This window comes from Balaenoptera ricei, chromosome 10 (genome assembly GCF_028023285.1).
Source record: "Balaenoptera ricei isolate mBalRic1 chromosome 10, mBalRic1.hap2, whole genome shotgun sequence".
NCBI classification, from domain to species: domain Eukaryota; kingdom Metazoa; phylum Chordata; class Mammalia; order Artiodactyla; family Balaenopteridae; genus Balaenoptera; species Balaenoptera ricei.
In genome coordinates, this window is record NC_082648.1 from 16,993,722 (window position 1) to 17,011,315 (window position 17,594).

General features: G+C 38.5%; 1 protein-coding gene across 1 annotated transcript in view; it reads left to right on the forward strand.

Moving 5' to 3' along the window:
• Positions 1-519: 519 nt before the first annotated feature.
• Positions 520-17,594, forward strand: part of PDE3A (phosphodiesterase 3A) — a 299,896-nt gene continuing 282,821 nt past the window's right edge. The window contains exon 1 of the mRNA XM_059935405.1: positions 520-1,485. Coding sequence (XP_059791388.1) covers positions 520-1,485 — 966 coding nt within the window. The remainder of the gene's footprint in view (positions 1,486-17,594) is intronic.

Consider the following 17,594-nt stretch of genomic DNA (forward strand, 5'->3'; position numbering starts at 1 on the left):
GAGGAGAAAGAAAGAGTGATAGAGAAAGAGCTGCAGGAAGGAAGAGAAGGGGGACCTCCATCTGCCGCGGGCCCCGCGCGCAGCAGCGCCCGGGATGGCCCCGAGCTCGCCCTGCGCCCCCGGCTCCAGCAGCGGCCGCGGACCCCGCGCGCAGGACGCCTCGGGCAATCTTTAAAATCCTGAAGTCCGAAGAGACCCCGGAGGACAGAAGTCGGGGGGTGGGGGTGGAGCGGAGAATTTTGCAAAGCTTTCCCAAGAGAGAAAAAGAGGAAGTCTGATCGTGTCTGCCTGTGCTAGCTTTTCACTTGAAGGCTCCTCTCTCTGGAGCATCTAGCCTTCTCCAGGAGTTATTCGAAAGCTGAAACTTTCAGTGCTCGCGGGCCTGGGAGAAGAAGGAGGGATTCCGAGGGTGGGATTGGGAGGAGAGCAAGCGAGCGTGCGTGCGTGTCTGTGGGTGTGTGTGTGTGGCGGGGTGGGGGCGTCGGGGGGACCTCGGGGACTCCGCGAAGAGGGCGCACCATGGCCGTGCCGGGCGAGGCCGCCCGAGTCGGGGCCAAGCCCGGCCACGCAGAGGCGAGGCCGGCCCCCGCCGCGGGCCCGGACTGCCACCGTCGCGCGGGCCCCTCATCGCCCCGGGACCCGGGCTGCCGCGGCTGCTGGGGCGCCCTGGTGCCGCGGCCGCTCCGGCGCTCGCAGAAACTTTCCTCGGCGCTGTGCGCGGGCTCCCTGTCCCTTCTGCTGGCGTTGCTGGTGAGGCTGGTCCGCGGGGAGATCGGCTGTGACCTGGAGCGGAGTGACGAGGCGGCGGCGGCGGCGGCGGCGGAGGAGGAAGCGGCCCCGGGAGCAGAAGGGGGCGTCTTCCCGGGGCCTCGGGGAGGTGCTCCCGGGGGCGGCGCGCCGCTCGGCCCCTGGCTGCAGCCCTCGGCGCTGCTCTTCAGTCTCCTGTGTGCCTTCTTCTGGATGGGCTTGTACCTCCAGCGCGCCGGGGTGCGCCTGCCTCTGGCCGTCGCGCTGCTGGCCGCCTGCTGCGGGGGGGAAGCGCTCGTCCAGATTGGGCTGGGCGTCGGGGAGGATCACTTACTCTCGCTCCCCGCCGCGGGGGTGGTGCTCAGCTGCTTGGCCGCCGCGACATGGCTGGTACTGAGGCTGAGGCTGGGCGTCCTCATGATCGCCTTGACTAGCGCGGTCAGGACCGTGGCCCTCATTTCCCTAGAGAGGTTCAAGGTCGCCTGGAGACCTTACCTGGCGTACTTGGCCGGAGTGCTGGGGATCCTCCTGGCCAGGTACGTGGAGCAACTCTTGCCACAGTCCACGGGGGCGGCTCCGAGGGAGCATTTCGGGTCCCAGCTGATTGCTGGGACCAAGGAAGAGATCCCGGTGTTTAAGAGGAGGAGGCGGTCCAGCTCCGTGGTGTCCGCCGAGATGTCGGGCTGCAGCAGCAAGTCCCATCGGAGGACCTCCCTGCCCTGCATCCCGAGGGAACAGGTAAGCGCTCGCAGCCCCTCTCACTCACCTCTCGGGAAAACTTGAAACCCTTGGGATCCGCCACAAAGTGGAGGGAATTCGAGCGCTGGGAACAGAAAGAAAGATAGCCCAGAAAACTGCTCTAACTTCAGACTTAGTTGGAAACTAGCGGGTTTTTCTCCCCCTCTCACACAGTATTTTATAACCTGAACAACAGGAACCCGAATAAGTAATAAAACTAGATGAGCTTTGCGGGGTCTTCCACAGCTGGGCCAACTTTTTAGATCTGCTACACCTGCGTATGGCTTGCCTCAGGCTTTCCTCCTTTAGCAGAAATGTTCGAATTAAGTTTAATTTTTTTTTTTTTAAGCGATGGGTGATTTTTAAAACGAGGATTTTACTAGATTTCTTTCTGTTTCTTTTTATAAAATTTTTTTCTTCTAAAGGGACAGGTAAACTTTTATGGACGTCAGTAAAAATATTTTACAGTTAAAGCAAGGCATGCTTGAAGGTGAGGTGCTGATACGCTTTCTGGTCTTGCAGTACGTTTTACTTGAAGAGACTGCGTTTGGTGGTGCCCAGTTTGTTTTTAAGTGTGATTTGGGGACATACATTATTACATGCTCATGTGTTTTGTATTATCGTCATAAACTTCAATTTGGGGAACAATATGTCTGAACTTAAGAATTTGCCAGAATCATGGACTGCGCTGTTAGTATCAACTTAAGAAAACATATCTCTTGAGTATCTACATACTTAAGTGAATATTTAGAAATTCAAATGGATTTATACAGGAAATATTAATTCAGGAGAGTATTTCTAAATTGCTGGTAATATCAATCTTTCAGGGAGGAGGAGGAGGAATCTAGAATTATGAGTGAAGTTATCCCAAATAAAAGTTCAGTGAATTATGGGGACCAATTTCCTTATTATCATGAAGTGTTTTGAGACCATGGAGTATAGTTGCTATAAAGGGCATAAAAGAACAAATCCCAATTTTAAAAGCAGATTGTATCTGAGAAGGAGTACCTCAGCATTTGCCTCTCTACTCCAAGCTGATTTGACACTTGGGGGTAGGGGTGGTAGAGAGCTGCTTATGTACAGCAAGTGGAAATTTACACTTTTCCCATTTAAATTTATGCCTACCTGTGGTACTATTAGGACAACTTCAGGGAGTGAGAGAGTATCCTAAGACATACTAAGCTTTTTCTTTTTAGGTTATTCTGTGGATAATCATTTGGGTATTTCTAAGAAATAGCAGTCACCATATGGTGTGGTGGCCAGTTTGTTTCTGAAATGGAGTTGAACCCACAGAATGTGGTTGTTTGACATTATTTAGCAGAATGGATGACAGCATCATAGTCTCTGTGTTTATTTTAAAACAAATGTACTTATTTAGCTTTTCGTTTAGATAAAGCAAATATTTCTTGGGTTTAGCTTACTCTAAGAGTGAAGTTAAAAACAGGCCACTGACTGATACTCAGTTTTGGTAGAAATCTGGAAATCACCAGAATAAAGTAAGCTGTCTACTTAAGGGTAAACCAATGAGGGGGAAAAACATTTTAATTTCTTTTTAAAGTCACCTAGAGAATGTCTTTTAAATGAAAACACTGCTAGTTTAAATATTTTGTGAACACACTTTTCTTTAACTTATAAGGAAATGTGATCTGATCATTGCAAAATTTAACCTAAATTTCTAAGTCAAATCTGTGATTTAAGCATAAATAACTTGACTCCAAATTAATGTCGTTTAGCCTCTGAAATTAAAATTTCTGAAATTTCATATTAACATTTAGAAGGTAAGGAGTTAAGGGTGGATTTAAGATAAGAAGTTGTTTAGGGGAATTAACCAGCGGTGTTAATTAGCCTGTAGATTTTTATTGGTTTTCTCTGGTTTGAATTGATAAATGGAGGATTTGAATAATCTGCAAACTTATAAGGAATTAACTGAGCTTTGCATTTTTACGTGTTTTGCTGATGACTTCTGTTGAAAATGTATATTTGTAATCTATTTTGGTCAGTTTTCTTGGCTGCTATTTTTTTAAAGGCTGTGTTTATGAAGACTCTTCTAAAGTGAGAGACTATCTCTTATGGTTGATGGAAAAACAAGGTTACATTTAGCAGAAATTTATTCACTGGAAGTTTTAATGAGGGCATGGGTGAGTGTGAACGTGTTACTTAAGGCTAGTTTTTATATATGACTCATTTAGGTTGTTGCTGAGCATAATTGTTGGGGGTGGGTGGGAACTAACACGCACTAGGATCTTATAAGACAGGGCAATATCTCATACGTTAGCCTGTGTGAAAAGTTCAGGAGCTATATAGTAAATGGCTTATCTGTTTTACCACAAGGAAACAAACTTCTCATTAAGGGTGCAAAGTGTACCACTGTCATCCGCATGCTTTATGAAGTCAAGAATCAAAATAATTATAAAACACATATATAACCCTGGCCTGAATGCTACCTGATTAGGAGTTCTTTTCTGAAAGAACGTCTACTCTTAAGACAATCGCAGGCAACAAGTGAATTTTAAGTAGAGGTGTGAGTACATAAAACACAGAGAGGCTGGCAGAGTCCTCTTGAGAATTTATTTGGACCTTGCTCATTATGAGGTTTAAAGGTGAGAGAATTCCAGCCTTTTCTTTTCCAGATGAATGATAGTGGCCACTTTCTTGGGACCTCTCTCTCTGCAATGACTCAATTCTAAAAGGTCAAGGAGAATAGATGATAAAATTTTCATAAGGCAAACCAAATGACAGATGGATTTCTGTCCCTCCCTTCCTCCCTCCCTCACTCCCTTTCTCCCTTCCCCAACCATACTGAAGACAGTAGATCAGCTATTACATATAGAATTGAGTTTTGCAGCATTGATCATAAAGATGGCTTCAACCAAAGAAAGGAGACATAGATCTAGTCTTCAGTCCCAGAATTAATGGGACGTGGGGTGTATCTGTGAGATGCAAGTGAAGGTATCTACTTCAGGAAAGAACAAAGTTGGTAACATTTGCATGGCTTTTAGTTCAATCCTACCAGCCCAGTATCCTCAAGATTTTGTAGATCAGTGAGTCAAACTGTACTTTTTTGGTTAAGAAGGCAGATGGTTCCATTAAGGTGTATATATCTTTCCTGAGCAGATGTTCACGTCCCTGAGCAGGTATCACCGTGCCCTCTGAACTCTAAGGTCCTTAGAATTTCTTGGATTATTAGATATTATGCATGATTAATAAATATGTTAGTTTTAAACATAAAATTTTAATTTAGCAATTTTTAACACTTGGAAATTGTATTTGAAGGGATGTCTCTCTATTCTCCTCATACATCAGAGAAGGCAATTGGCCAGACATTCCCCTCTAATTACTGTGACCACCATGCACATTGATTTAAGAAAGATTCCAAACCAATGCCATTTTATTATAGTTATATATTAAGAAGAATTTAATATCTTTGCCTATGGTTTCACATAAAATAAACACAAGCCGTACGCCTCTCACTGTTAATGCAGTTTTACCACTTCATGACAAAATTCTTTGTGATGGGTACAGTATCAGTCAGAAATGTACAGCTATATACTTCACATTGTGTAATTAAACATCAAAATAGATTCCCAGACATAAGTCCTTACAGCTCTCAATTAAACATCTTTAGCAAAAAACATCTTTAGCAGATTTTTGTAGGAATGCAGTAGTTTTTGCAAGAGTCTAGTGGTTGGTTATCAAAAGTAGAATCACGTTTTTCATCAGTGATGTAAGAAAGGTATTTTCAAGCAAAAAAGCCAACAACAAAACAAAAATAGTGGAATATCGTAGTAGGTGTAGTTTTCAATGGTAGGCATATGGTAGGCCTTCTTACATGATTGGTAAAAAGTATAACTTACTTGCATTTACAGTATAGATTGCTTCTGAAAATACAGAATGTATTGTCCTTTAAACTCCTAAATACATTTCAGGATAATATAACACTTCTCAAATTGAATACGTTTCTGAAACAACCATGGGTTTTTAATTCAATTGTAGCTTCTATCACATTTCAGTAGTATCACTCTGCTCATGGTTATACAAAGAACAATATTGATTATTTATGACCTGCTGACAGAATTAAAATTAATTAATGCCAACTTTTGAAAACCCTGAAAAGGAAAAAACAAGATTTTCTCATCCCTTGGGAAAGGTGAGGGAAAAGAATTTTTTGGTGTGTAGGGACAAAATTGTGATTTTACTTTGTGAATATAGACATTTCAAGCATACTGAAAAACTGTTTTGACAGAAAGAGTCAGTGAATCTATATAAATTTACAGAGGTTGGAAGGAGGCAAACAGTAATTTTACTCTTTCTGTATTGAGCCTAAAGTGTAAAAAAGTTAAAACTGTTCAACTGAAAGAAATGCTGTGTATGCTGGGCTGTCATATTAATTAAATAAACAACCAGAACAGTGACTCTGTGTATGAAATGCATTTTGAAAAGCCTGGAGGGGAGGGGCGCAGGCAGGCAAGGGTGAGTGACACTGGCATGAAAAAACATTCATTATATCTGTAGTGACATTTGTGTGAATTTGTTGTAGTCTGTTAGGAAATACAGCTCTGAGAAGAATCTCTTCAGGACTCTACGTGAATAAAGGCCTCACCAAATTTAATTTCACTTCCCTTTTCCATAAATTCTCATTTATTATGTTGAAGTAGGATGTTTATGAGCCTCAAAATTAGAAACATGCCTATATATTACATTTTAAGATTTTCAATTAATATGGTTTGTGCCAGTAACAGCCCAGTAGAGTCTATGTAGACTTCCTTGAAAACTTGGCATATTTAATCTAGCAAAAGAATGAGTTTATTTGGGGTTTAGGGGTGGGAGTTGGATTTTTCAGAAAACCTGTTTTGCATAGGGCAAGTTTCTTGAGCTTTGCGAAATTAGACATAATCCTACGTGTTTCTGGTGAATTGTTTTCATTGGCCATGTGTCTCCTATTCCATTGGCGTCTCCGCCTCCCTTTTCTCTTCTGAGTGTGATATTTATAATTGTGTCTTAAAAGAAAAACCTCAAATATATTAGATTGAAAACTCAATTTGCGTTTATTTTCTACATTCACGTTTTCAGCGAAGCTCTATCAAATAATTCAGAATGAGCCAGAAGAGTCAGACACCTCCATATTCTTGCACCTAAATCTGTGCTCTGTTAATATTCAAATGACTGTTAGATCCTTTACATAGAAATTTAAATCCTTGTAGGAATTAGCTATCAGTATATACTTTTACTATTGGTAGTATTTTTTAAAGGAGTATTTTTTGTTTGTTTTTGTTTTCCGTAAGGCTTTCCTGGGGAATGGTCTTTTAACTTTGCACTTGAGAATGTACGTTTGCACTGTTGTCAACGTAAGATACACAGGTTTGATCTCTGGGGGGAGAAATCTTAAAGATGTGCAGAAGTTATAGTTCAGAGAAAGATCTGTCAGATAGCAGTTGTTGAAAATATTAGTCGTACGTGTTCACCCAAAATGTACACTATTTTAAAAGATGCTATCCTTAGCTAATGTTATTCATAAAAGTTTTTGGTCGGTGAACCTATAAGAAGTCATATCAACATATTTTTGTCTATGTGTTAAGCCTTGTGCTAGAAAGCATACAGATTGCACACAGGTATGATGTAGCACCTTAGCTCTGCAGAGCTTAGAACCTAGTTAGGGTAATGAGACATCAACGTAAGAAAAGGGGAAATCACAGTAAAATATCTAAATGACCTCTTAGATAATTGTTGAAGGAATGCATACAATAGCTTAGAGCAGGTTTTAAATCTAGATCCAGATCTGTTCATCGCTTCTCTGAAATTTTATGTAAAACTTCATCTGTTCATTTTTCTGGGGAAAAAGTTGATATTTTCACAGATTTTCAGAAGGTCCTCAATACATAATGGTTAAATATAAATGTTTTATTTAGATTTTGAGCAGGTTTAGGTTTTGAAGACAAGGGAGAATTGTTTCTTTGAAGTGGAAATTAATTTAGTATACACTAATAGGACTTCTGAAATACAGGTAAAACTATTATAGGATTTAGGACATGTTATACCTCAAGGTACCACAACGATGGTTCTCCTATCCTGAGGTAGTCTATGGCTGTAAGGAACTTGTAATGCGATCTTAAAATGCTTAATTCTGTGCAGGCTGTAGTTAGGAGACTAGAATTAGTCTGATTTTAGAGAAAAGGAAACTGAGGGAGAGCCCGTTAAAAGTATGTAGCAGCCTGCGGCAAAATGTTGGCTTTTATCCAATTCTCTCTTGGACTTGAATCTGCCGCTGGGCGAACAGAGTAGGAAAGGAGTAAGGCAGATCATTTTAAGCCTACGTTTCATTTGTAATTTTCAACTCTAAATTCTCATTCAAAATTAGAAGATTGAGTAAAACCCATTGAGAGGACACATATCACAAAACTCTTTGGAGCCCTTACAATGAATTTTCTGGTCACCTACCAGGCAGCCTTTAGAATGTATTATTCAGGACTTTGTCCCAGAAATGAATGCCAATTGCATTGCAAAGTCCTACTTTGTACACTCTTTATCTCATCAAAGAAGAGTGTGTGATGGTGGTGTAAATATTGATTTTGGTTTTCATTTTAGTTTTTCAATAAATTGATTTAAAAATGTTCAGGATTTCAGACTTCGGTTTGAAAAGTCATCTGCACATGGGTAAAGCATTTCTTTGTTAGCAAAAACAGCTGGTAGTTTTTGTTCACCTAAATTATTTTGCATGGTTTCTGTAGGAATCTGTTAAAATGTAAGTAAATAGGATGTAATATTAGAGGAAGTCATGAAGAACATTACCATTTAGAAGATGGAAAGCTATTTGGGAAAAGTCACAAACGAAACAGCTTCTGTCTGTTTGATTTGATTAGAGCTGTCATTTATTACTGAGGAATCTGAATGATTATTACAGATTTTAAGTACTGCCAGTCCTGCTAAGATAGTGATGAAGTTACTTACATGTATTCATGTTTTTTCATCCTAAGAATATGAATAGTTATAAGGAGCACACGATGTCCGTTGGTGTGTGTGCACGTGTATGTGCAAGACTTTTTCCTCTGCCAGGAAATTGCTTTGGTTGCATCAATTTAGTGGAGAAACAGTGTCACCCAGTGGCTTTGATGAAAACAGTCCTGTAAACATTATAGATAAGCGCTGTCCAATAGAAATATAACAAAGTACTGAATTTTCTATTTTCTAGTAGCCTTATAAAAAAGTAAAAAAAAAAAAAAAAAACCAAACAGGTGAAATCCATGATAATACTGTTTAATTTAATCCATTATACCCTGTCAACAGAAAATCAACATAAAAAAGCGAGGTATTTTGCTTTCTGCTTTTTGTGCTAAAGTCTAAATATGTGGTGTGTGTTTTCCACTTACAGCACATCTCAGTCTTGTGCAGCCACATTTCAAGTACTTGGTAGACGCATGTGGCTAATGGCTACCTTTTGGGACATTTTTAAAGAGGTGAAGTACTTGAATACTAATGTCACCTCTTCTGTTATAATGGAAAATCCATGTAGATTTAATGATATCACTTAATATACAACTGTTCACATTTGTATGTAGTCTTGATAGCTCATTTTTGTACCACTTACCACTCTAATAGTTGGCACGTCAGTCTGTTTTCCCTCTTTTCTTCATTTCTCAGTATTGCACATATTTTAAAATATGTTGATTTTAACTGGAGCGGGAGTTTAACAGAGCCCTTAAATAAGGAAGCTTTTTGTTAACTTGATTTGTAACACAGAATCAGGATTTCCAGCTAATTATGAATTTGCCTTTGGAAGTGTGGTTAGTTAACAGGGATGGCTTATATATACAGTGTGAACACGTGATCAGCCGTGTTCATGGTGATTAGTCTGTAATTGGGTTATCTAATGTCTCTTTAGAAATGAAAGTGCTTATGTTTGTAATGCAGGTCGTTATCTTGGTAACTTAGGAAACTAAAGCCGAAAACCGGCTAGTAGCTTTAATGGATGAAAATTCTAACAGTGTCTGTAAAGGGCTGATGATTTTTCACTATTGCTTATGTAAACACCACTCTCATGGATATACAAAAGGAAAATGCTTCCATTTTGTGTATAGAGAGGACTGGAGATTTTGATAGTGTGGAATTTCTAAACTAGGAATTGAGATTAGGTGGCTTTTGAAGCTCTGTGTGATTTCAAACTGCTGGGTAAACTCAAAAAAATGTACAGATGAAAAGGAAGAACTTTTAAATGTCACCTTCCTTCCATCTCCTTTCCCCAAGCTCTATGAATTCATAACTGTAGTCATAGTTCCAATATTGCATCGAGAAGTGATCAGAAAACAACTTTTAAATATAGCATGTTCCTTTATATACACAGATGTATAGAATTATTTTTTAAAGTATGCATTCATTTTGCGTATATTGGTTTATATCTGTGTGATGTTTATCATGACTTTTGATTTATAAATCAAAACTTATAAATGACTTTATGATGACTTTTGATTCATAAATTTCTCCCTTTTAAAGCAAGATCTATTATTTATCTTTGCACTAGAGAATAAAAATAGTGAGATACATAGGTTTTTACATATCACTTAGGAAATAATCTAGAAAGAGCAAAGGTAATAGAATCTAGATATACAAAGAAGCACATTTGTCTAAAATGAAATAATGTGGACTCAATCTCACTCCTGGTGAAGCTGGATTAATTTAGACTTCTTGAAGTAGCTAGCTGGAGAATAAAATGCCATAGTAATCATACCTGTTACTTGAAAGAGTTTGTATTTGAATGTAACTAGTCATTTGCCCTGGCTAATTTTGAAATTGCTTTAAATTAATGTAGAGGTTGGTCTTGTAATTTTTTGGGGGCCAGTCTTCTCTTCTGACAATGTACTGTATGTGTGTGTATGTATATATTTTTTTCCAAGAAATGCATTTTATTTCATGTTTTTTTTTTTTAACATAATAGATTCTTCTCAGTCAGAGTGTGTTTAAAAATTTAAGGAATGCCTTCCTATCCCCTACACCCCGCAGTACCTTGTCAGAATATTGAAATAATTTTATGCAAGAAGCTTGTGGTTTTGATTTAAAAGGATTTTTTAAAAAATTTATTTAATTTATTTTTTTATTTTTGACTGCGTTGGGTCTTCGTTGTGGTGAGCAGGCTTCTCATTGCAGTGGCTTCTCCTATTGTGGAGCACGGCGCGGGGGCTTCGGTAGTTGTGGCGCACGGGCCTAGTTGCTCCGCGGCATGCGGGACCTGCCCGGGCCAGGGCTCGAACTCGCGTCCCCTGCATTGGCAGGCGGATTCCTAACCACTGCGCCACCAGGGAAGCCCCTTAATTGGATTTTAATAGAAATTTTCCACCTTCTGAAGTAAGTTGAAATAACTGAATATTTATGCTATGTCTGTGGCAGGTGTTTCCTCCTCTTCAGGTATAATCCACTTAAATAAACCTAATGGAAGTTGCAAGTCATAGCAGTATTATCTGGGGGGGGAATGTTTTATTTTGTGGTGAGTCCTGTGAAGTCAGCCTCCTTTGGACATTGTTAAACTAGCTTGAGCACAGAGAAAGGAAATCGTTCTTATTTTTAAACCAAGTATTTTAGAGGATGGAATTAACAGGTCCACTTAGGAAATGGTCTTCAGGAGGCAGTGCTTGTCCTTGTGATATGAAACATCCCCTTGTTTGGGAGTTAGTATTTTGGGGTCCCGACTCAGCAACAGTCTCCCAGGAAGTTGGGAGAGGCACCCTGAGTTGCCTAGGCTTCCTTGAACATTTGCTTTCTAGGCTCAAGAACTGAAGAAGTCAGATTCACATCACAACGGTTCTCATTATAAAAGGAATCAACCTTTCTGGCCTCCTTGTGTCAGCCATAAGTATTTGCTTTAGAAAATTTCAGCCCAGTGCCTTGCTTGTGGTAGACGCTAACTGGCGGAATAAATGGATAGAAAAGAAAGAAATGATTTTAATCTGAAATATTTATCCCCCTAATCTCCTGAGATTGAGCTAGTGATTAAACCCATCGAAGTAAACTTCTATAGAGAGAAGAAAAGAAATAGCCTATTCACTAGTCTGTGAACTTACATTTTTAATGTTTGTACTTTTATTACTTTAAAAATATTCTCTGCCATGTGTCAGATAAGGGGCTGAATTTGCCTGTGCCTTTCATGGTAGGAAATCCCACGTTCAGCATGAGTCCTAGATATTTATTTTTAGCTCACTTCCAACTGAAAATAACCAAAGCCACCACCAAGATCACTGGGGTGTGAACTTTAGAAAGGTCTCTGAAATTAGGGCACATTTTTCAGAAAAATAAAAATTCAAGTCTTTTTCATGTGCAACTAATACATTAATTGAGAAAGAATCAACTTTGACGTTATTTGTTCCCGTCTGTCACTTTCTACAAAGTGTTGGCAGGTGTTCAGCTACATCTTTTTACAGTCAGTCTGTGTCCTTATTAGAGGTTCTTACTGAATTGCTGCGTTTTCTGAAAAGTCTAATGTAAAGTAAATACTATCTCTTTTTTTAATCTTTTAATTTGCTGTTACAAAATATAATTTGAGCCTGTTGCTTCCAGAGATGACTGTGAAATTAGCTTATTTCACATGTCATCCAACTGTAGCACTAGTCCAGTTGTGCTGAATAATCTAGAAGTTTGGTAGCATAATTTCAGAGTCCAGAGGAATTTAAAAGTCAACAGTTCACAAGGTTTTATTGAAGTGACAGGTTTTAGTTTATCCAGTCAATTTTTTTTTGGGGGGGGGGGTCCATCTAGTTTTTAATAGAACTTGACTTGTTAAAATAGAAAGTTTTAAGTCAAATAAGAATATTTTGTTGCTGTAGTTATAATTCTTAATAGAGATATTGTCACCTCCTCTCACTGAAATCAGACATCTCTCTTCTGAGTATGTTAGGCAGATTATCATGCCTTTAAATAAACTAGGAGTACAGTTTAGAAATAAAAGTTATTTCCAACTTTGTTTTCTGGGAATAAGTTTCTTTTAGTTTGTGGATGTCAAATGATCTCATAGATAGATCTTTTAGAAAGGCTGCCATTACTGAATACTTTGAGAGTTTGAGATATCTTTGAATATATTATTTTTAAAAAATCTGAATGTTGTTTCTCTTTGAAAACATAAATTACAAACTGAGAATTTAGTTATAAATTAATTCACCTTTTGAAATAAGCAAGGTATATTCTTTTGGTAAAGGAGCCATTACTAAATTTATTTGATATTTTTGTCAAATGTAAAATTAAAAAATTTAGGAGCAAAACCTTCCACTCTATTCTCATTTTGACACAGGAAGCTAACTGTATGTCTTTACCATTTGAAGAGTGTCTGTTTTTCCTCTTAATGACTTGTTTTGGCTACACTGAAATTGTTTTTGCTAGATAAACAGGACCTAAATTATAGCACAGTTATTAAGGCAGTAGCCTCATTTTGTCCACTTCTCATTCCGTTTTACTTGAATAATAATGGGATTAGCTCTTCTTCACCCCTTCAGAGAATGACAACGAGAGCTTTTAAATCTTTTCAGTGGAACTTCTGTAAGCCATTAACTAGTCCTCAATGAAAAGTGTGAGAATTCGGTTGGGAATGTTGGATCCAGATATAACTGAACACTGATAAAGTAAATTATCTAAAAAATAAAGTGGCATTCAGAAATGGAAACTGCCCACAATAAATAAGTGAAAGAAATGAATGCTAGTATTTTGCTTGTGCAGAAAGAAGACTAGATCAAAATCAAAAGAATTCTTCAGTTTAAAAAACATATACTTATTGTATGGTCTTTTGGGGACATAATGTTGGTGCCCTTAAAATCTAGAACTCCTTATGATTTGGAAAGAGGAGACCCTGCGGGCGTCACTCCTGGACGCTGGGCAGGAAGTCCAGCCATGCGTTGGCTTAGGATCTGTGCTTAGACCAAAAACACTTCGATCATTTTTCAGAGGTCATAATGCTATTCCTGAACTTTCCTGACATTCATTACTTTCCAAGTCGTCGATTCTTACTTTTTAGTTCTTTAGTGCATTTATCACTTTGACTTATAAATGTACCGTTAGGGCAGTCTTGTGTGAACTTTTACCTCTTATGTGACCTGGTTGATGAAAAAGGCCAGCAAGTAAATATATCTTATTTAAGATCGACTCTCTCTATTTCACATTGATTCTTTGTTACCTTCTAAGTTTTTCAATATGCCTGGATTCTTATCTTCTTTTTCCCTGGGGCTAATTAATCTTATGTAATTATTATAATGCCATATTAATCAAACTCTTGTTTATGAATTCTAACAGTAAATGCCTCTGATTAGTAGATTAATAGACTTCCTTCAGATGCTTTCAGAATTTGTAGATGGCCTGACCTCACCTACTTATCATTACACATTATCTGGCACTTTCTAAATAGAGCTGCTATATGTCTTCAATGCTATAGTTCTCGAATTTTAGTGTGAACAAAAGTGATCTGGGAAGCCTATTAAAATGCAAATTCCTAGGTCCTAAGGTCAGATACTCTGATTTAGTTATGAGCAGGGTCCAGAAATCGAGTTTTAGAGCGTTTTGGTTGCCTCAGAGAAGAAACACAGGACTATAAACTTCTGTCTACTAAAACTAGACAGAAAGTTGGGACTTTTGCAATCTGATTAAGCAAATAGTTAAAAAGTACTTGGCTTGGTATCATGGGGAAAACTTGTTTATTTATGTAAACACACACGTATATGTACATACGTAGACACACAGATTATTGTTAATCAACCTATGACATTCATAAAATTTTCACTTTGATTTCCCCATTGAGGATACCTCAGAGAAGTTATTTGACACTCTGCAGATCAACTTCTTATTCTGTGAGAAAGGAGTAACAATTTCTTCACTTATCTCATGCTGTTACAAAGCTTAAATAAAAATATATTGCCCTACAAATGTTAAGTAGAAAGAGTATGTGCAATGGACAGACAGGCTGAGGCTTTATAATGTAAAGTTCCTTCAACTTTCTGAACTTGAATAATCCTATCTGTAACATAGGAATACTACAGCCTATTTCTTAAAGTGTGAAGATTAAATTAATAGAAATAATGGACATTGGTTCTTGTCAAACATTCTGCCCACCCCCGCCCCGCCCTGCCCCGCCCCACCCCGTGACTGAACAAGAATATTCCTACCCATTAGGGCCATGTCATTGAAGGCTGTTGGTAAATGTCAGAAAGTATAATGCAAAACAATGCAAACAATTTTGCATTTGATAAAAAAAAATAGACTTGCAGGTCTACAAAAGATGCAGGTTTTCTTAAATGATATTAGACGGTTGCTTAAATTACAGTTAAATTACAGAAGAGCCTGGAGATTCGGACAAGCTAACAGTGGAAAAAGATTTGACAAAGATGGTGACAGGTGCTTCAGAAGAAAAAGATGTGAGTGACAAAGGATGAAGGGGGATATTTAGGAAAATTGATGGATTTGAACGTGTTTGTAAAAATAGCTGATGACTCCTTTGAGTCAGTTGTGCAATCATGTATCGTATAACCCCATTGGCAACTTGCTTTGTGCTCTTGCTGCCATTATACGCCATATTTTGTTTTGAGAAACAAAGTTATTTCTCAAAATTTTTAGCTTAAATTTTTGTGGTGACATTCTAGTCATACCCTTCTTTTTTGCTCGTTACTTGCCAATGAGACCATTATTCTCAAATAACAGGGACTTCCTGCTTATAATCTATGGAAAGCAGCTAGTTCAGTGCTAGTTCAGCAGTGGCCCTCAGTGAGTGTTGATTTCACCACATTAGAATATTCCTGTAGCTACTCCCTCTTTTTACCAGCTTCCACAGGGCCTCAACACTCAGACCACTTTTCTTCCAGATTTTCCCACCCATTGAATGATTTTTGAGTCTTGAGTGAGGTGGTTGTTTTGGATTGACCTCCACAGGAGCAGGAATCCTGTATCATCTCACTCTACCACCATTGGTTTCAATTTAGAAATTCTGCTTGGGGTAATCATGTTATTCTCCAACTTGATCAAAGGAAGTTTTTTGGTTTTCACTTCTGTGATACAGGAGGAGATGTCAGAAAGGTGATGAGGAGGGCCAGTAGATCAATAGGCTGTGGGGGTAATTGCAAGACTGGTTCTCCAAGCAGAATGGGAAGCCATTCATTGAAGGGTTAAGTGAAGAAAGGATGTGATCAAACTTACATTCAGTAGGATCTCTCAAGCAATCTGTGCTGAGTGAAAATAGGTGGGAGGATGGAAGAAGGGAGATCAGTTAGAAGACTATTGCAGTAATCCAGGGAGGATTGGGAATGATACCAGGAGGTAGTGTTAGACAGAAGATTGTAAATATCTATTGAAGGCAATGCCACCAAGATTGGTATTGACTGGCTGATCTCTTGGAAGGTAGGGAGAGAGTTCCTTTAATGTTTTCTCTTTTATTTAGGGGCCTAATATTAAGCATTTCTTGCTTTAAAAAAAATTTGCTTGGATTGACCTTTTTTTTTTCTTCTTCTTCTTTTCAATTTTACCTTCTGTCTTTGCCTTTCAGAGGATGTTCAAATGGTGAGCGTTTCCAGAAAACCATCAGATCTCCTTATGTTGAAACTCTAATCAAGTATCTTAAACTCTTCATAAAGTATTAGTTTGCTAGGTTTTATAACATTTGGTCTGATAAAAGTTAGTTTTGAAATTTTATTCTCATATAAATATCTTTTAAATTTTAAAATAAATTTGTATAAAATATAATTTTAACACATTTAAGTGTCATCCTCACGCTCTCTCTTTTAAACAGATACCTTTATAACTCATGCTATAATATCCTAAGGTTTAATATGGCAAACAATTAGACCTTTCAAAGAAAATGCAAGGCTTTCTCTTTTTATTAGTCTTTCAATAGTCTGACAAATCCCATTTTTATCTAGCCATGTTGACAGTATTTCCCAGACCTTCCTATAGAGGAAATGCTTCTATTTTGTTTTCATATTAACTCAGACCATTTGTCAACCTACAGAGCACTTCAGTGATAGGTGCTATATAAATATTTAAATTACGATAGCTTGATTGCACCGTAACTTTTCAGAGTTTGCTTAACTCTACACTGTGGCTAGTATCTGATTATGAAATATTTTCCATGCTGCTTGGAAGCCACAAAGGATAAGGAATTTTCAAGCCTGTGGAATGAAGAGTTTTTAATCACATGGGAAAATATTTTGATGAATTGAGAGGGAAATCGGGAAATAAAATGGAGTATATGGCATGCTTTCACTTCAACAATCAAATGCATAGCAGAAAGGAAAGCAGTCAAAATGTTTGTTGTTGTTTGGTTGAGGGTATCGTGGGTGAGTTTTGTTTATTTTTCTATTCTGTGGAGTCTACGTTTTCAACCCTGCATACTTCTTTTATAATCAGAAAAACAAAACTTTATAAAGAAATGTAGTCATTTGACATTGTTCCCCTGCGTATGTTCACAGAGTGCTTTGAGGGCCACTTACCCAGTACTAGTTGTTGGACTTGCAGACATGGAAATAGGAACTCCAGGTGGTTTTATGATTATGACTGGTAATGTGATGTTCAGTACTGGGTAAAACATGTTCAGAAGTATAGTCCATGTGCATTCCCAATTCTTCACCCAGGTGGCTGGAAAGGTGTAAGTTTCTTATAAGATTGGAGGTTCAATTGGTACGTGATCCTGCAAAATGGGTCCCTGTAATTATAGATGGGCATACACACAATTTTTGCAACTTTACCTGAAAGTAAGGTTTTATGAAAAAATACACACACATGTGTGCTGAAATATGTACACATGTACTGAAACATGCTTCAATTTTTACAAAGGATTTTGGGCCTATTTTTGTCTAAAAGGTGGAAACAAAACTAATCATGACTGTGATATGTTGAGATGAACATGAAGATGAATTGGGTTCTATAAGGAGGGAAAATTCTTTTTTCTTTTTTAAATTAATTAATTAATTAATTTATTTTTGGCTGCCTTGGGTCTCTGTTGCTGCGCGCGGGCTTTTCTCTAGTTGCGGTGAGCGGGGGCTACACTTCGTTGCGGTGCGCAGGCTTCTCATTATGGTGGCTTCTCTTGTTGTCCCCTGCATTGGCAGGCGGATTCTTAACCACTGCGCCACCAGGGAAGCCCAAGGAGGGGAAATTCTTTA